The 19,636-nt window shown below is 57.7% G+C and overlaps 1 protein-coding gene and 1 long non-coding RNA gene across 9 annotated transcripts in view; both read right to left on the minus strand.

The window, feature by feature from the left end:
* Nucleotides 1–12,308, minus strand: part of ARHGAP26 (Rho GTPase activating protein 26) — a 153,400-nt gene extending 141,092 nt beyond the window's left edge. For 3 of the 8 annotated variants that reach the window (XR_012675994.1, XM_075164467.1, XM_075164471.1), the window contains exon 1: nucleotides 11,924–12,303. Coding sequence is in view for 7 of the 8 variants with exons in the window: in XM_075164467.1 (XP_075020568.1) it covers nucleotides 11,924–12,077 (154 nt within the window). In the remaining variant the exon portion in view is untranslated. Of the gene's footprint in view, nucleotides 1–11,923 lie in introns of all 8 variants that reach the window. The other 5 variants (XM_075164469.1, XM_075164470.1, XM_075164468.1 and 2 more) reach the window with 3 other exon arrangements.
* A 1,768-nt stretch (nucleotides 12,309–14,076) lies between these two features.
* On the minus strand, nucleotides 14,077–18,877 carry LOC142088786 (uncharacterized). The gene is made up of 4 exons (XR_012675995.1): nucleotides 18,642–18,877; nucleotides 17,236–17,547; nucleotides 16,548–16,713; nucleotides 14,077–14,657 (listed from the first exon to the last, which is right to left on the minus strand). It is a non-coding gene; the product is annotated as an uncharacterized LOC142088786 (long non-coding RNA).
* Between the last annotated feature and the right edge of the window lie 759 nt (nucleotides 18,878–19,636).

The raw sequence follows: 19,636 nt of genomic DNA on the forward strand, positions 1-19,636 counted from the left end.
GCATCGCTGCCCACGGCTCCTGGTGGGGCACGTGTTGCACGCCCAGCACGGGCTGTTCACACCCGGGGAAGGGGCAGCAGCTGGCACCGGGACCCAAGCATGGTCCATGCGTGTGAGGAAGGTCAGCGTCCTCAGGGTGCCACCCCCACGCTCCTGCGCTGGCCCTGAACACCGAGAGAGTTTCGTGCACTTAGCAGCAAAACAAAACAAAACGAGATTTCTCCGCTTCCCCACCTAACTACCATGTCTGGCACTTTTCCCCGTGTTTATTTTTGTTCACATCCTGGTGTTGTTTTATGGCAGAACCCCCCAGCCCATCCCAACCTGCAGCCGCGGCAGCAAGCGACGGCTGAGCCGGCAGAAAGTTTGCCGGCAGGCAGGCTGGGGAGGTGGTCAGGCACCCGAGCAAGGGGAGGGAGCTCAGGTGGGAGCAGACAAGGTCTCTGAATAAAATCAAATGTAAATACTCAACACTCAAACACAGAGGAGGGATGCATCAAAACAGTAAATGCGGGCGACGGCTTAAGTGCCTGGAAAACTTCAGGGACGCGGTAATGAAATGGAAAACTACTGCCCCGGCTGGCATTTCCAAAGGCAGCCGACTGCACAAGCAAAAAATGTTGTGAGGAAGCAGAGGGGAAAATCCCCATACCACAACCAGGGCCAGGGCAAGGCATTTGGGAGCGGCGCTGCTGCAAGGAGAGCGATGGCACACCTGCGGAGAGCGGCTGCCCTGCTGCTCCCTGCTTGCTTAGCCATAAGCCTGAGACCATGAAAGATATTTCCAGGCAACAAGGATGTCGAATATTGCATTTCCCCCCCACCTGCAAGCTGCCCCACTGCCACTGCTCCGCTCTCCCGCCAGCGCCAGGCGGGTCGTGCAAACGCATCCAGCCTTACACCTATGAGTAAATTGCCTCTGACGGCATGATGGAAATGCCACATTTTACTCACAGCTCCCCATTTTCCCCCCAGCTCCCTCGCTGGGGGAGCGTGGGTGAGCCCGTGATAGTGTAACGTGCTCCCCTGCTAATTATAATTTCTCCTCCGAGCCTTTTCCGTTTCTCCCCTCTCCAAACCCTGGAACGACCCACACAAAGGCAACAGATTACTTTACCCTCGTTGCCACAATAATTCATCGACTGGAGCCTGGAATCACATTTCATTAGAATAAAGTTCCCTGCCCGAGACAGCTAATCGATTTAGAGGACGCTAATCCAGAAGAAATTTGCTCCTGATCAAGGCAGTGCCCATTAACGGAGCAGAAGGCCAGGTGGGGGGTCCTGGCGTGGGGGGGGGCACGTTGGCAGAGCCCCCGGCCAGACACCGCGTGCCGGGCGGGAGCAGATTGCCTCAGGCACCAGCCACGCATTTGGATTAGCTTGTTATTAAATCTAATTAGTTAATAGCCAGCCCGGCAGGGAGCCGGCTTGATTTCTCAAGGGGCAGGGTGGCGAAGCATCGGGGTCCCATGGGGGACGATGGGTCTGTGGACCCCCGCGCCCCGGGTGGGGAGGGGACCTGCGCCCCATCCCCGCGGGCAGCACGGGCAGGACGGGAGTCCTCTCCGGCACATCCCAGCCCACAGCGTGGGGCAATGACTCGTCTGTCCCCCCGCTTGGCTTGGCAGCCACCCCCGGGCGAGGGGCCACGTCCCAAGGGGCTGCGCCCCAGCGTAGGCTCTCGCCAGCGGCCGGCGTGCCCACAGCCAGGGCAGGAAAGTGGGGTCAGCTCCCAGACCCTCAAAAAGCGGTTTTGCGGCAGCCTGCTTCCTTCTCCTCCCAAGGAGGCTGCGGAAATCCTTTTGTCTCCGGTGCTCCTCCACCTCAGCTGTAAGAACAGGAAAAATCCCACTGTGCTCGCAGGAACATCACTGGCAAGTGAGTCAATTTTTCCTGCTTCGGCAGGAGAAAAAAAAATAAATTAAAATCTCCAGCAAAGCCCAGGGCGGCATGCAGAGTGAGAAACGGGATGCATGGCCCAGAGCACATCGCTGCCTTTAACCTGGGCTTTCTCCCAGGCCTTTGTGGCCACCGACACCGAAAGGGCTGGGAATGCAATACCGGGAAATGCTTCCCAGCTCCCTGCAGGCCACCCTCGCTCCAACGCTCCCAGGAGGCTCCTGCCCCGGAGCAGAGCCCCGCTCCCCGCAGCAGCGCCTGCCCCAGGCGCCCAGGGGATCCCACCGCTCCTCCAGGGACGGAGCGAGGGCAGGGTCTTCCCCCCAAACCCTGTGAGAGAAAGGCAGAGCTGCCCCCGGCCGCGGGGGAGAAAGCAGGGGAGAGCCACCCAACCGTTCTGCTCTGCAATGGGGGGATTTTTTTGTAAACCATTGCTAAGCAACCAGCACTCGGCGAGGGCGTGCTTCTGGACAGATGCTGTTTCAGCTAGAAAAAGAAAAAAAAACACCAAAGGGACACTCTAACGCGCAGTATTATTAAAAAGGCGCATGCCAGCTTTTTTTACAGGTCACTCGGCCCATGCAGAGAACCCTTTACACTTCCCTCATTGAGATGCTGATGCAGGATTAGAAGCCGCTATAAAGGAAAAAGCACGCGGGTCTGCACACCTGCACACGCGTGCCCACCACACGCAGCACGTCGAGCGCACCAGGGTAATGGCAACTAAACGCAGGTTGCAATAACGTCCTCGAGCACATCACTGCACGTGAACCTTGCGAAGGCAGCGCTGCGGGTCCGTATCTTTTTAAAATAGATTCTTTTATGCTGCAGCCCAGAACAAAGGGAGCGTTTTTGTCTTTTGGGAATAAAAAAGAGTCGCCTAGATGGGCTGGCACAGGGCAGAAAGCAGATGTGCCGGCGGCCACCCGATGCCCCCGCCTGCCCGCGGTGCCTGCTGGCTGCTCCCGGTGATGGGGTGCCGCGGGGAGCACCGCACCCCGGCTGTGGGTCTAAACCGCAGGGAAGGGCGAGGAAGCGGCACCTGGGCCCTTCGCTGGCCCCTCGCCCCCGCGCTGGCGCAGGCAGCCCCGGCCCCCGCACGGCTGCGCCCGCCGCTCCACGTGCGGGAGCCAGATGGTCCGGAGGCTGGTGTACTTCCCACAAACTCCAGCTAGAAACCGGCTTGGCATCACCGCAGAGACGTCCCCTTCCCTCTCTGCACCGCGGTCCCCGCTCCGCAGAGCATCCCGCAGCTGCCGTCCCTCCCCGGCACGCATCCAGCATCCCAGACACGCCGGGACCCCCAGGCTCCCGTCGGCAGGCAGGAGCAGAGGCAGAGAGGTGCAATTCCCGGTTCCTCCAAGCCACACTTGAGACCATCCTTGCTATTAAGAGCCGGGGTGATGCCCTAATGAGCACGCCTCGTCAGGAGGCCCAGGGCCACCAGGCGCTTGCACGGAGCAATGAGGAGCAGGTGGAAGCGCTTTCACGGGGCGGCGGAGGGGAGCGTGCCAGGAAAATGGAGAAAACAGCCTCGGCTCCGCCGGCCGCGGTGACAGCCGCTCGCGTGCCCAGGGGAGGAGGGAGGGATGATTCACACCGAGCAGCCGAAAAGCGAACAAGCTGTGCGGGTTTTGGTATGAGCTCCCCCCCGCTTTGCCTCCCCTCCCCGCCCACCGCGGTCACGCTACAGCTACTCATCACGCCGCATCCAAACGCAGCTCCTTCGGATCTGCTTCAAACCGATGGATCAAAAAAAACCCAAGCACAGCGAGGGATACCTGGCAAAGCCCGTCCTCCAGCTGCCCCACTGCTGGACGGTGCGGAAGAGCTGCCCAAAACGCCCCGAACCAGAACCACCACAGCACGGGCAGGGTTTGCTTTGCCATGCTGCCCTTGCTGCCCCTCGCACAGGGCGGGGGGTTCTGATGCCCCTTTGTTCAGGTGGAGGGATGTAAACCCCCGGAGCACCCCTGCCCCGTTTTGTGCATGGCCGCAGCCGCTGCTCTGGCCGTGGAATTGCTCCCTGCATTTCAGGGAGAAGCACACGATGATTTCAGGGTGCCTGCAGGGAGTGGGTCAGTGGTCCCCCTCTGCCAGCCGGGGAGGGGGCTGGCAGCACCACAAGGGCCAACCCCAGTCGCCCCATCTTGTCCCATCCCGGCTGCAGGCTCCTGGCCAGCTGGGATGAGCCAGGGAAGCGCCGCGTGTGCCAACCTGCAGAAAGCATGGGGACACGCGGCGGAGCCCTGGCACCGCTGCCTCCCACCCTCCCCGCAGCAACCATGGGAACGACATTTCCTCACACGCATTTTCAACGTCGTTGTGAGTTGCCACCCCCAAAGGGAAAAAAAAAAAGGAAATCAAAACAGCCCACCGCCCCCAGCCCGTGTCCCGGGGCACGCAGGTAACACCACGCACACCGCATGCACCGCTCGGCGCGGCGGGATTGCAGGAACAAACAGAGACACGAGATGCGGCTGTGTTGGCACATCTGCAGCCTTGAAAAAAACGGCCTCTTGACCCAAACCAGGCAAATCTGCTCCATGCTGGAAGTATGAGCAGGACTTCGCAGGTACCCAGCTCCTGGCGCTGGAGGAACACTGGGACGTCCCACCCAGCCCCTGGGAAAGGTCCCCTCCAGACCAGCCTCCACATCCTTCTCTCCGGGTCCGTCCACCTCCTCCTCAGATTTTTCTCCCTGGCCACAAGCATGCCCTTCCAGGCTACGCCGGCTTCGGCAGCACCCTCAGTCCCTGCCCCTGCCTCGCAAAGCTGCTGTTTATTCCCCAATCCATCCCCCGCCAAGCCAAGAGGGCTGAGTATAACCCGACATTGGGCACCCAGTCGGTGCTGGTGCCGTGGCACGCACAGGGCCAGCGGCTTCTCCAGACACCGTCACCACACCGGTGTATCAGGACACGTGGCCAGAGGTGCTCTGTGGCACAGTCCCAATTAAAAAGATCTCCAAGCCCTGTTAATGAGCCTTCTGCGAGCATAATTTAAAAGGCGTAATCACGAACGCATGCTCTCCTGCACGCCAAAGCCCTTCTGCTCACCAGCTTCCCTCGCCGGCGCTGCCGAGAGGCCGGATCTGGCTGCAGCCCAGCGCAGCGGCTCACGGCACCAGCTCGGCGGCTAGCACGGGACTCAAGGAGCCCAGGCCACCCGGGAGCTTGGCTCTCGCCATCAGTCCCCCAAAACGCCAGCACCGAGGGGTCGCAGCTGTGTGCAGGGGACCCGCAGGCAGCCCCAGGGGACCCCTGGGGACATGGGCGAATGATGCCTGGGGATGTCGTCACAAACCTCCTGCACAGATCACGACCGTGGGCAGCGCACGCGGGTAAACCATTGCAACACCCCGGCAGGGCAAAAGGCTGACGCATCCCAAGTTTTTCCTTCTTACAATCGGGCTGAGCGTGCAGTCCTCCAGAGCCAACACTGTCTGCACAACGATCCCTCCACGACTCACGGTGGAGACCCACCATCAGAAACAAAGAGCATTTCCCGAGCAGGAACACATCCTTGCTGCTAATTTCCACCAGAGAGGATGAGGAGAAGCAGCCAAGTTGTGCTGAAAATAAAGCAGAGTATTATCATTTCTATTACTCCTCGTTTGAATAAAATACCAGACAAGCTATTAAATATGTGACTGCACAAGCCACACAGGTCATGCAAAGGAGGAAGAAGTCCTCTTTGCCTTTGGCCCTGCTGGCACAGGGCAGGACTGTCTGGCTGAGCTGTAACCACGTACTTCTCCCGTAGCACAAAGTATTCCCCGCACCGAACCACCCTCCGAAAGCAATTGGGGGAGGGGGGCGGATATACACCCTGACACGGGGGAGCCACGTTACACCTTCGCCGGGTGAACGAAGCAGGAAAAATCAGAAGCAACTCATCTTAGCAGCCAAACCCCAAAACCACATGCTTTCCCCCCAGACTGGCCCTGAGGTTTGCTCGCCCGGCCAAGGCAGAGAGCCCACAGCGGCCGTGCAGGGGGCCTGGCCGTGCCCCACCGCTGCTGGGCTCGGTGCTGGCAGAGACCCCCCCGCCCCTCCGAGTGCGGGGCGAGCTCCTTGGGCAGAGCCAGCTCCCCCCTCCCAGGAAGGGACCGGGGTTCCTGCCCGCACGGACGCGGTGCTGCCGCCGAGCCCCAGGAAATCCTCCTCGCCGCGAGGCAGCAATTTCCTCAGCGCTTGGAAGATGTGAAACGGGCTGCGCAGCGAGCGCGGCGTGACTCACCGTGGCAGCCCTCGCACCCCATCGCTGCTCGTAGGCGGCCAGCGCCGAGTGCTCGATGGCGGCAGCCAAACGCCATTTCTGATGGCACAACCAGAGCAGAACCGAACGCAAGCGGCCACAGCAACCCAACGGGGGGTTTGCTTTTATTCTGCACCCTCCAGAAAGTATAATGTTCCTTTTCCTCCAAACCCAAGCCTGCAAGCGTACAGCTGTCTGCTAGCCAGGAGACTGTCTCTAAACCATTAATGTTTGCACCTGCAAAAATAAGGGCCATTCCCGGAAAGGCCAGACCTAAACCTCCGTATGTCAGCCCCTCCTCTCCTCTGTGCACAGGCGATGGGAAGGTTTGGGCTGTTACTGCTTTCTTCAGGGACCAGAAGGGCAAAAGGATGAAAATAATCCAAGAAGGGCTTCGGGTTTCTCCTCCCCAGGCTCCCCGGTGCTGGCAGGCGCCTGCGGCACTGGGGCTGAAGGACCCGTCACCCCAGACAGCACCGGGCTATGGAGCAGCCCAAGACGTGGCTCTTCCTCCAACACACCCGAGGGCTTTCACCCTGGAGAGGCAAACAAGGGCGTTTCGAGTGCACAGCACCATGTTATTTATCTACCCGTTGAGCTGGGCAGCTCTACCCACCCGAGCCAGGGTCTCCCCCAGACTACTCTGGTCGGGGCACCTCTCCCGGGGGACCCAGCAGGCCGAACCGGGGGCCGTGCAGAGCGGGCAGGGAAAGGCAGCAACGGTAGCAAAGTCAGCTGGGGCAGAAGGCACCTGAAGGTATCGGCCGGAGTCTGAAACATTTCCTTATTCCCAGGCTAAGCCTTGTTTGTATCAAAAGGGAATTAACCGCTCAGGTTGAACACTGGGAAAAAGTTTCACTTTTGCTTCCAGGCGGAGTCGGTGCCAGCTCCGGGTACGGCACTGCCGCACCGCAGCCGCGGGCACAGACATTTCGTAAAGGCTCTTTCAGCAAGAGGCTGCCGAGACGTGGAACCGAATCCGTGTGCAAGCGCATCCCAGAGCGCACGGTCCGTGGGCAGAGCCCGGCACGCCGACGGCACCGCCAGGAACCACACAACCGCCCCACTTTGCTTTTTAAGCTGCAACAGCAGCCGCGGAGCAGGATGTGTCCCAGGAAAAACCCCACAGCCGCAACCAAAGCCCTCCTGGCGTCACCCGTGGTGGCAGCACAGGCCCCGGCGTTACGCCGGCAAACGTGGATCGTCCCACCGGGCAGCTCGTTAAAATCACACGCTGCAGACCAAAGGCCGACTGCGTGTCCTCCGACAGGACAGTCCTTCCAGGCTGCGCAGCTGGAAAGCCCAGCCGGGGAGCAGGGGCCCAGCCCCAGCCGCTCACCGCAGCCGGCACAGGGCACGCCGGCGGAGGGCAGAGCTGTGAGACCTGCAGGCCGGTGCCGCAGCATCTGCCCCAGGAAGCCAGCAGAGCCGGACAAGCTCCCCACCGCCGCAGGGCCCAGGACCAGCCCAGCATCACCCCTTCCCCGCATCCCCCTTCGGTCCTGTCCCTCCTCGCCGCCCAGCTGCAGCTCTGCGGTGACCCAGCTGAAAAACAGCCGAGGGAAAAACAACCCAAACCAGCCCAACTGCGCCTTTCGGGAGCACGGGCACCTCCGCCCTTCCCACGGGAACCCCAGGCACGGCACAGCCCGGCCGGGGTCTGGCCCAGCCCGGCCGGGGTCTGGCCCTCGCGCCCCTCACGGGGAGGGGGTTTGCAGAGCCCCCGCCAGCCCCAGCCCGGCCCCGCCGTACAAATTGCAGCCTGCGACGTACGAGCGCAGCAGCAGCCGGGGCGTGGACGAGTTCGGTGGCTTCAAATTAGTGCTTGGGAGTTGGAGGAAGAAGCAAAACAAAACAGCAGAAACGTGGCAGGGGACCGGACTGCAGCCCCAGCGTCCAAAGGAGACGACAGCCCGCGACCCCATGACCACGGGCACACAGCCCGTCAGCACCGGGAGACCCGGCCGCGGGGAGGAGGAGGAGGGTGCCCCCGCTCAGCCCCCCGCACCGGCGCGGGGGAGGCGATGGCTGCCAGCCGCCTGCACCCCCACATCCTCCATCGTTACGTGCGCTGCTCGTTTTCCGAAGCAAGCTGCAAAAGCATCTTTGCATCACCATCTGGGTGACTGGGCTTGACAACCCCCTCAACCAAAGCAGAGGGGCTGGTGGCGATGCCGGCACCACGGGCAGCCGCCGTACCAGGACCAGCCGCCGGCCGGGACGCAGCTCCCTGCCCGCCCCGTTTCGCAGGCAAAGGGGCAAAAAGCTTCCGTAACGCTGGTACTGATGGTCACCACACCTCCTTCGCTGGAGAACAAGTTTCACAGCATCCAAGCTTCGAGTTCATTATTTATGTCTCACTTGAGGTCTTTGCATTTGCAAAACTTTCTGAATAATTTATGTATGGTGTATAAGGGAGGAAGAGGGCCATGTTTTGCTGAAAACCAGGTCATTCCTAATACCAGCCAAGCAGCAAAGAGAGACAATAGGCACAGATACTCACTGGGGGGGGGACATATATATATATACACATATATACACACACACTCCAGAGATGCCCTCAGCATCAGAGGATATTTAGCAAGACCAGCCCTCCAAGCAAACGAGGATTATTTTCAACCTCTGAATTTTTTTTAAATTAAGGAGAAAGTGCTGTGAATAAGTACCATTTCTCTCCATACCTTCACAGAGGGCAAAAGCAGGGTAGCTGCAGAACAGCTCCTCCACCAAATCCAGAGAGAGACTTTCTTACGTGCCTTTACACCAGCCTCACCAGCCCCGCACACCTCTCCTGCCGCGCCGGTGTCGGCAGCACGGGGGCTGCGAGGGACCGAGCAGGGTGGCAGGGAACAGGAGAGCGCTTCTGCCCAGAGCTGCGGAGGGGTCCTCCTCCCTCCTGCATCTTCCTCCCTCCTGCATCTTCCTCCCCGCCGCGGACCCATCTAAGCTGCCCCTCCGCCTCGCTCCTCACCGATACACAAAGAGTTACGTTCCCCTCGCGCCTGTCTTAAAACAAAGAGGATGTGAAACATTCAGCAGAAAACGCAAGAGGAAGGAAAATGAGAGAGGATATTGCCAAGACTTCAAGTAACTTCGCTTGCAGGCCGCCTCGCTGTGCCAAGAGCCGAGACGCTCCCCGAGCCCCTCGCTCCAGGGCAGCGTGCCCCGAGCCGGGGGTTTGCTGCTCCCTGGACCTGCCCGGCCCCGCATCCACGCGCCCTCCACGACAGCCACGGAGCGCACGTGGAGGCAATGCCGGTGGCGAGATAAAGCCGCCCTGCCCAGCCACGGGGAGACGAACCGCTTGGAGACACCGGAGAAAAATAAAAGCCGGGTAAGAGAAGCGAGCGCCTGGTCGTTGCCAGGAATGACCACCAGGTACCACCTGCACCACTCCGGCTCACAGCGGTGCCATCCCAAACACCTGCGGTAGTGAAACGGGAACAACACCCGGCAAGAGGCAGCGCAGCAGCTCTCCACCCCTGGAGCATCTCCATCCCGGCTCAGACGGACGCCCAGAGGGTCTGTAATGGCCCACGCAACACGGCCAGACCTCAGACCCATCACACACTGAGGGTAACGCATGTGGGAAGAGCTGGGACAGATCCTGTCCTGCGCCAGGTCTCTGCTGGAGGAGTCAGAGGCATCACAGCTCGCCAGCAGCCGCACAGCCGGCAAAGTTGCTTTTGCAGCAGGAGAAGGGGCCACGCACGGGACAAGAATGCACAGAGCAGCCGAGCATCACAGTCAGGGAGGGGACACACATCCCCAGCCCCCCGGGCAGCGCCCTGCCCCATGCACCTTCAAACCTTCCCCCAAAGCACTCTGCAGACCACCTCTGCGGGGAGCATGCCACTGCGCCTGCAGCTGCACATGCATGGGACGTGGCTGCGAGGCCAGGCAGCACCGGTGCCTGGGCATTAATTAACGCTCCAGCAAAATCGTCATTATTCATGGCCCTACCGACTGCAGTGGAACACACCCCCGGCCCTGCACAGGAATTAAGGTCTAATCCAGGAACGCATTCAATAGAGGCTACAAAACAATTCAACCGTAAAACATCCTTATCTCCGGAGGCCGGCGAGCGTTCTTCCTGCCCCCGGCGCGGGCAGCCCGGGGCGCGGGGGCCGTGCAGCATGGCCACGGCCACGGCCGGTGGGAGAGTCGCCCGCCAGCAGCCACGAACACGCAGCCGTTCAGCACACCCAAAAATACCTGCCCTGCAGCGTGACCGGGGCGAGGGCACAGCCGGCCCCCTCAGCCAGCACCTGCCGAGCGACCTGCTAAAAGTGCACGCTGACTAAAGCCAGAGACGAACACCCTTGGGACCCACCAGTCAATTCCTAAAATTTATTTTCAGTGAAGAACAACGCTGTAGGATTTGTTCTGCAATAAAATGAATGCTCCACGCAGGAGCAGGCTGCCTTCGACAGGCAAACACACAGCAGAAGACAGCTCAGACCTGCAGAACCATAAATGCAACGACAGCTGTCAGGTTTGAGTTTTTTTCAACCCAAAATGCCAAGAATTGGTACAACGGGGGTCCCTGTAATCCAGACATTACCGGCTGCTGCACAGGTGAACTGCACCCACGGGGCTCGGTGTGAGATCCAAAGGGCAGGGAGCAGGAATCAGCCCCGCGGCTGCAGCTCAGCCCTCCGGGACGGGACAGGGTGGTGGGCTCAGCCGGAGCATCACCTGCCTGCGGCGCCCCGGGGGTGACACCGCCGCGCCTCAGCTCCCAAAACAACCCTGCCGCATCCCCGAGGCCAGGTTGGTGCATCACAGGGGATGTCCCGGAGGGCTCCACGGCACGGACGTGCCCCTCTCCTGTCCCACCGCCCCACGGCACCGAACCGGAGCAGGGCAGAGCGAGCTCAGCAAGGTGACAACTCACGCTGCCGGCATGCTTGGTACGGGAAACCCACCGGCCAGGGAGGTGATCCATGATTTGGGCCAAAGAAACTTAAAAAAAAGAAAAAACCCCAAATGACCCCATGGGGGGAACAGCAGGAACAGAGCCGCCGCTCGGGGAGCAGCCCAGCCCACCCAACCGTGGCAGTGGGCAGCCATGCAGAGGTGTCCCCGGCCGTGGGACAGGAGCCAGCCCAGCCTGGGCACGAGGGGGGACCGGGACGCTGCCAGCCATGGGCAAGGGTCTCCCCGGAGCTGTAGCCCGCATGGCAGCGTCCCCCTCCTGCACAGCCCCCACCACAAACCAGCAGTTTGCAGCGTTGCCCCCCAGACAACAACCATCTCCGCTTCCCCACACGCGCTGGGGATGGAGGAGACGGCAGAGCCCAGGAAGGGGGCACTGGGCATCCCCCACCCTGAAGAGAGAAGGGACAGAGGTCAACCGGGGGGGTACAGCACCTATCCATCACCCCTGCCAAACCACCCCCAAAGGACCCAGCCCCTGAGGGCCATGGACTGGGACCTGGTGGCCCAGGACCACGCATGTCCAGATGGACCATGGCCAGGCAGGCACATCCTGAGGGACCATGCCTGTCCTGGTGGACCAGGACCAGGCACGCCCTGATGGACCAGGCAGGCCACAAAGGGCCGGGGGAACACGGGTTGGAGCAGGTGGTCCGTGACAGACCAGGACCAGGAGGCCACGGACCAGGATGGGCAACGATGGGCCAGGCGGGACCGCGGGCGGGCGGACCAGAGCGGGCCGGGCAGGCTGCGCTGGGCCGGTACCGGGGGACCGGCCGGAGGTGGCGGGGCCCCGGCAGGGCCGCCCCCGGCCCCTCACTTACTCTTGAGGGCGGCGACGAGCGACTTCCCGTCCTTGATGAGCTCCTTGATGAACTTGTTGGTCTTCTCCAGCTCGGCCTCGTGGGAGCGGAGCCGCTCCCGGAACTGGGGGCTATCCAGGCAGCACTCGCTGAACTCCAGCGCCGGCAGCCCCATGCTGCCCGCACCCGCGCACCGATCACCACACAAAAAAAAAAAAAAAAAAGAAAAAAAAATTAAAAAAATAAAAAATGAAACGCTATTTTAAGCTGAAGCGCGCACCCGCCTCTCCGGGGAGTTGGCGCCGCCGCGGGCGCGCCCCGGGAGCGGCCGTGCCGTGCCGGGCCGGGCCGAGCGGAGGGGAGCGGAGCGGAGCGGTGCCGGGCGGGCGGCGCGCAGCGCTCAGGCGCGGCGGGCGGGGGCGGAGCTGCCGCCGCTCTGGGGCCGCCGCCCGGGCAGGGCCCGCGCGCTGCCCGCCCGCCCGCGCCGCCGCCGCGACACGCCCCCGCGCCGCGACACGCCCCCCGCGCGCGCCTCCAGCCAATGGGTGACCCCGGCGCGCCGCGCCCCGCCTCCCGGCGCCGCCGCGCCCCCTGCCACCGCGGCCACGCCTACGCCGTCCGCTGAGCCAATCAGCCGCGGCGCCCGCGGGGGCGGGGCGGGGCGGGCGGGCCCGGCGGCGCCTCACGGGGAGCCCGCCTGGGGCGGGCGCGGCGCGGCCTGCGGGAGCGTGCGGCCCGCGCAGCCCGCACCTGGGCCGGCCTACCTGTTGTCGTGGGTGGGCCCCGAGCCGGGCCCTGCTCGGCCCCCGCCCGCACAGGCCGCATCCGCGGCCACGAGCGGCCCTGAGGAGACAGGAGGGGTTACTCGACGGCCTCTCCCGGCCGTGCCCCATGTCTCGCCCCACTCCCCGTGGACCCTTCCCGGCCCGGGGCCGCAGGGAAACCCGCATCCCGGCCTGCAGGAAAGCCGCATCCACCGCCCGGTCCGTGCCCAGCTGGTTGGGCCTCTCTGGGTTGCAGCTTTGCACGTTTTTCCTCCCATTAAACATCTGTGTCAGAGATAATTCCCCGAGGTGTAATAGTGTGAGTCGAGGAAATAAACCCTTCATCTCTTGAAACGGCTGGTCATGAAGGGCACCAGCCCAGCACCACGGAGGGACTGCAGGTCCCCGTCCCCACCTCCACATCCCTACGAGCACATCGTCTCCAGCCCAGCAAGGGGGACGGGGATCGGCAGGACAACGCTGCACAGCCATGCACAAACCCGGCCGCTTCTCCCTGCGGCCCGTTTCCTTCAGGAACACGCCAGGAATTTGGCCCGAGCACAGCAGCTGCCTCATCACCTCCTTCCTTCAGCTGGGAGCTTCCAGGAGCAAACTGCAGCCCACAAAACAATTGCTCCTCCTCATGGTTTGGGCTCTGGCTGCCATAAGGTGGATGGCAGCTAATTGGCAATAAAACGGGAGAGAATGTCAGTGCCGGCCCCATGGATTTGAGAAAATCCATGCTCACCATAAATGACGGCACCAAGTCCAGGGCGAGCCACCCCGCAGCCTCCCCCCGGGCGGAGACGCACGTAGGAGCCGGCAACAGCCTCTCGCCCCAGACTGTGACAAACAGACACGTTTGTGGATAATCCCCGGATGACTGGAATTCCCCCGTTCTCCCCAGCTCAGCCATTCGGGCTGGTGAGGAGGGTGCGGGGCGGCTGCCGCTCTGCAAACACGAGCCCATGCGCCGCACAGCGAGCGCGTTCCGGATCAAGCGCGGCGACGGGGCGGCATTCCTATCAAGTCAGCCATGAAACGCGATGCGGAGCCGGTGCCAGCTTTATGCTTTTTTGCAAACTGGGGAAGATGGATGGTCTTGCACAAAGCTTGGGCTTCACGTAGGGCTGACAGAATGAGATCCAGCCCCAGCCTGATGTTCAGAAGTTAATCCACCTATGTTTTCCAGCAGATGGGTCCAGGCGCAGCAACCTGATACCAGCTCAACCTTTTGCCTCTGCTTTTTTTTATTCACTGGCAGGTCTAAAGCACAATTTTCTCAATCTTCACACGACAGCCTAATTCTGGCTGAGTCACTGCCTTCAAATACGGTTTGCGAGCCGCATTTTTTTGCATGAGGTCTCCCAATTAAAAAAAAGGATGTAATACTAATTACATGCTTATCTTGTAGGCAGGATATAAAGTTTAATTAGCTGTCATTTACGCCCTATAAAAGCACTAGATATTATTTGGATTACGCTCCTTAATTCTACACTGTACAAAGCCACAGCAGCACATATTTTGGTTTTAATCCTTCTACATCGCCATTCGTTCATATTAAAAGACTGTTCCAGCACTTACAGCTAATACAGAAGAACCTGTAACTAGATTTATAGGACACTGCCTTAGAGGATCGGAATATTTGGGGCTGGAAACTGAATTTCTTTCACCACCTTTCCAGAACCATAGAAAGTAACAATGCTCAGACTGTCATTTTCTGATGAGGACAAAAATCGAGGCATTACAAAGCTCTGTCACACGTGAAATACCGCACACACCACAGGTCTGGAACCGAGGCCTCAGGCAGGCAGCGATTAATGCACCAGATCATGGACTCGTCTCCCCTTTTTCCAGCTTACCCTGCATTCATCAGGATACGCTTGTTGTGTTTGAGCTCTGAGTGTGGGAGCAGAGCAGGGCAGCAGGCACTGGAGAGGAACAGCCATGGACATCTTCCAGCCCAGTTTTGCTGGGATTGTGCATCCAAACTGTAAAAGAATACCACCAAAAGGAAAAATAACCAAACAAAGAAAAATCCCAGACTTCCACATCCTCCTGCCTGTAGCTAATAGCTTGCATCCCTCCGAAAGCCCCATGTGTTTGCCTGCCTGCTTTGATCTATTTTTTTAAGCAACTTGGTTGTCTCACCTCCAAGTGAGCTAAGTCAATTTGACGCTGTGTAAGGGTCCAGTAATACTGCCATTTATACAGACAGAAACCTGCCCGCTAATCCCCATGGGTGCAGAGCTTGGCCTGCCGGTCTCCAGCCCGCACTCCTCCGTGCCTCTCCAAGGCTGTGCTTACACATACTTCCAGCAGATGAAAGCTGCGGCCGCCGCAGTCCCACACTCCCACCGGCAAGCCCGTCCTTGACCACACATTAACACATTCTCCCTTGCTCAGTCACCAACCCGCATCCCACAGCTAACTCAGGGAGCAAAGTCAGCAGAAAACTAATCCAGCATGAAAAAAACCTGAACCATTTCTACCTAGTTTAGCTCCCTCTGGGATCAAATAACCACCGGTGCTGATGCAGGGGCCACACCAGCCACAGCCAAGCAGGAGGAAGAGGGAGACTGCAATAGCATCAGCTCAGATCAGCCCCGGCTGTTCTTCCCAGCCCTCCCTCACACCAGTGTTACCTCTGGGTGGGTCACACAATCAGCTAGATGAAGCAGGTTTGTTTGAAAATTAACAAATTTTTTTTAGAGCTAGTTTTCAGCTGAATCAGCTCCCTAATCTGGCTGGGCACAGCATCTCCCCACCTCCATTTTCCTGCCCCCATCCTTGCACTGGCAGCAGAGGTTACTGCACCTCTGTGAAACAGTCATCGCTAACATGGCAGGAACGAGCCACTTCTCCTCTGGGGAAGCTTTCGGTCAGCTAAGTGAGACCAGTCAGGTAAAGCAGGAGCCGGAGTGACAGCAGGAGCGGGAGGTGAGGAACCAGCCCCGTCCCCCTGCAGCAGTGCTGAGCCACCGTGTCAGCTCATGTCATCTCACAGCCCCGTCCCCGCAGCCTTGGAGCGACAGATGCCCGTGGGGAGGCGGCGAGGCCGGTGCAATGCTGAGCACGGACATCCGTGCACAAGGACCGCAGTGCTTGCCAGGGGACGTTAAACCCAGTTCTCCTTGCGTTGGGGATTTTGGAGGCTCCCCTCCAACAGCCGACCCCCAGTCCCAGCAGTACCTCCACTGCTTGTGAAAGTAAGAACCCATGTTACAAGGGGAGGGAAGGTGGAAAACCACCCACTAACCAGGTCTCAAAACACCAGAGGCTTGGGCACACTAATGCATTTCTTTAAACCTCAGGAGACCACAATGAGCATCTTGACTGTCAGAAGCCAGGAGCTACATGAGAGGTTTCTTGGAATTGCCCTCGAGCAGCAGTGTTCAAGGTCTATTTATTATGTGACTATATATCACACTCACATCTTTCTTGCTCTCAAGGATTTTTTTTTTTTGAGCTAGGCACAGATGAAGCATTGTATATGGCAAAAAAAAAAAAGTGTTCCAGATAATACATTAGACCATCGCAATAAATCTGCATGAATTCCCTGTTGTAAACCAAAGGGCATATATTGACCTATTGTACTGACAACCTTCTGAGAGATCAGATCCTTGAGCTCGGACCTTTTGTTAGTTGTGAATACAACTCCAGAATAGACACCAAGAGCTTCCCCTTCTCCAGTGCAGCCATGTCAGCCTGGAAATATGCTCTGGGTATGTTATTTGATAGACCTTTTCCATGTGGCTGCAGCAAATAGCCTTAGAGACACCTTCAACATGATAGAGTGCTCCCTCCACTGAGCATTCATGAGTTTTACATATAGCTAACATGATTTTATATATTTATATGTATCTTACAGCAGAACATACCTTTTCTTGCCGAGTTGCACCTCTAGCAATCACACATGAATTTCCACCTCCTTAATTCCTCTTTTCCCTTCTTCAGCTAACTTCTTTTCTCCTTGCGGTCCCTCCTTCTGGCCTTCAGGCAGGTTTGCATGGGTGAGCGAGACAACCCAGAAGACAGGTCTCTACACTGAATGTGACATAAATGCGGTGACATAAATGAGCCTCTGCATGGGGGGCAGATCTCCCTGAAGTGAAAAGCAAGCAGGACTGGGGTCCCTGCTCCCAATCTACAAAACCTCTTCAGCTCCCAGCTTACACTTGTTAAACGCCAATAAATTTTTTTGCAATACTCATCATTAGCCGCTTGTGCTTCCAAGTCTTCCTGGGTTTCACGGACATCACAGGTTTGATAATTGTTTTTGGAAGCTAATTTCATTTTGAATGGAAATATTAATGTGAGATGCTATTAGTCAGTCTGTGGTGTCCTACTTGCAGCAGAAATGATCTCCACATCTATTTCCTTCCAAGTCCCTATATCTGTTGTTTGTGCCTTGGGCAATCAGTTATTCTCCCCCGCAGAGAGCATATTGCTGTAACTATAGCTGCTACAAGCCTGTCGTCTGTCTTAGGCTAATTGGCCTCTCCTCCTGCTTTTGCTCTGCAGCAGTCACACCCGTTCATACGTGCCCGGGACGTGCCAGCTACTTACAGCGCCGTCTTTGCCAAGCCACTCGCCTGGCGCGTGCCTTTCGGAGGCATCTGGGAGCACTGAGAGGAGAGCAGGAATCGCAGTAACACAGCCCACAGGCACCGCATCCGAGGGGAGCTGTCTCCAGGAGAAGATAACGCCGTTTCCTTTCATCTTCCTGGCAGGTGTCAGAGCAGATTGACCAAAACCCAGCTTCCAAGCGCAGCAGCAGCAGCAGCGTGTCCGGAGCAAGCACAGGAACACTCCTCGGACTTGAGAGTTTTCTGGTGCTTGTGCTTTTAGCCAATTTAGGAGGTTTGTTTGCCTTGATCCCTTGTTAAAAATAAAAGAAAACCTTTTGCAGTATTCTTCAGCCAAGACACCGAGAAGCCATATATATCCTTAACGCCTCACCTGACCCTTAGTTTTGCTAACTGGGCCAGTCCTTTCACACTGGAAATAAGGAATAAGGCTTGCTGCAGGGGGTGGCACTTTTCCCAATTCTGTTGATTTTTGGCACAATTCTCCAGAGTGCTGTTTGCCTCCCCCTTCCCCAATTTCAGTGGCAGCTTACTTACATTTTTTTACTATTTCATTAAGGTTTATACTCTGGTCCAACACCTGCCCTGACTGCTAACCTCCCTTATCCTGTTCAAGTTTGTGACCCCAAAACCAGCCTGCTGTCAGGACCCTGAACCAGGACCTTCCCCAGAGCACAGGGATACGCATGAATCCCTTTGGCTTTTCCTAGCCTGTTGTTATACTTTGACGTTTGTTTTCAGGATGATGATCCTCATGGCGCTGGAGCCAGGCTTCTACACTCAATGTCTCCTTTGTCTTCCCTTAATTTGGTGGTGGTGATGGTATTGATGACTGACAATCAAAAGCACCATGAGATCCTTACAACACTGAAGCAGAATGGATGAGCAGCTTGTAGAATAGTTGTGCTTGGATCTGTGGTTACACTGCCCTGCCCAGGAATTGGACATAAAGTAACTTACCAAACAGAAACATTATTTTAAAGAGTAATGCCTTAATCGGGAGATTGCAGAGGCTCAGTTACCCGGCAGCACAAATCCCTGTTTGATTCAAGCTACAATGACCCTTCTCTATCTCATTTTAGAGCACTATTCACACTGTAAATGTTAACAGCACTGTGCATACATGTAGAGATAGAACAAAGCACTGCATTATTATCTGTTATCTGCGGCATGATTTAGTCTGTGTTACAAATCATGAAGACAGTGACTGCGTGGTCATAACTTCTGGAGATGTGACGATCATTCAAGCACAAAGACGAGCATAAAAAATTACTGGGTCAGGGAACTAGGATGTCTAGAGGCATTTAGCACATTTAACATGATGCAGAAAGAACACACATAAAGGAACTTCACTGCTTACGTGTGTGCATTTGTATATATAATTACCTTCCAGGCAAAGACAGGGTTAATTGCGCTGAAGATGTAGTTTCCTTGCTCATGGTCCAGATCACATCGCACCCTGAGAGAAGGGTGTGCTTCCAGCTTTCACTATGCCCTTCATCCCTGGTTTTTCACTGTGCTGCCCCAGAGCTTTGTTCCCATCCAGGCCTCACCTGCGCAGGTTTTCGGTGGAGCAAAGTGGTGGTTATTTAGCAAGCTGGGAGTGGAAATCCACTTTGCAGCTGCCAGAGAAGTAGCAAAGGAACCATTACTACAGGCCCTGCAGGGAAGTTCTTACTGACACAGAAATGACAAATACATAAGTAAGAAGGGTTTCAAGCTTGGGATTTTTTGGGTGAACCTTTAAGAGGAGAGGAGACACATAGCACATTACAAGGAAAATCCACCATGAGAGCTAGCGCAATTGTACTGGTCCCCTATTCAACCCCACAGATCTCAAGGGCCAAGAGCATCCCAGGTCTCTCCTACAACGTTTCTTGCATCTAGGCAAGTTCAGATAACATCCTCTGAGAATAAGAAAGGCTCAGGTTTCCCCAGGCTCCAGCTGACAGAGCCATAACCCCTCAAAGCGAGCTATATTTGCCAGTGTCTGCAGAAAGCCCTGGAGCCAAGGTGACCCAGCCCTGCCATGCACCCATAGCACCTCCACCCCAGGCCCATCAGGGCTGCTGGAGAGCACACGGTGCTGATACATGCAGGGCTCCAGTACTACTGGCCCTGCAGCTAAGGGCTGAAGTTAAGGATTAAACTGACAGCGACCTTGAAATTCCTACAGGACTGCATCACTGTGATGAAAAGATTTCTGAAAGAAAGAAAAGTGTTAGTCATAGATGTTGTCTGAATTCCCTGGGAAGCTATTCCTAGAGGAAAATAAAAGGACTGTCAGGTGCATTTTGGGCAGGGAAAAGGCATCAACCAGGCTGCCCAAGCTACAGCTAAATACACAAAGGCAAAGTCAGAGACAAGTTCTCAATTAAATG

This window comes from Calonectris borealis, chromosome 15, assembly GCF_964195595.1.
Source record: "Calonectris borealis chromosome 15, bCalBor7.hap1.2, whole genome shotgun sequence".
NCBI lineage: Eukaryota > Metazoa > Chordata > Aves > Procellariiformes > Procellariidae > Calonectris > Calonectris borealis.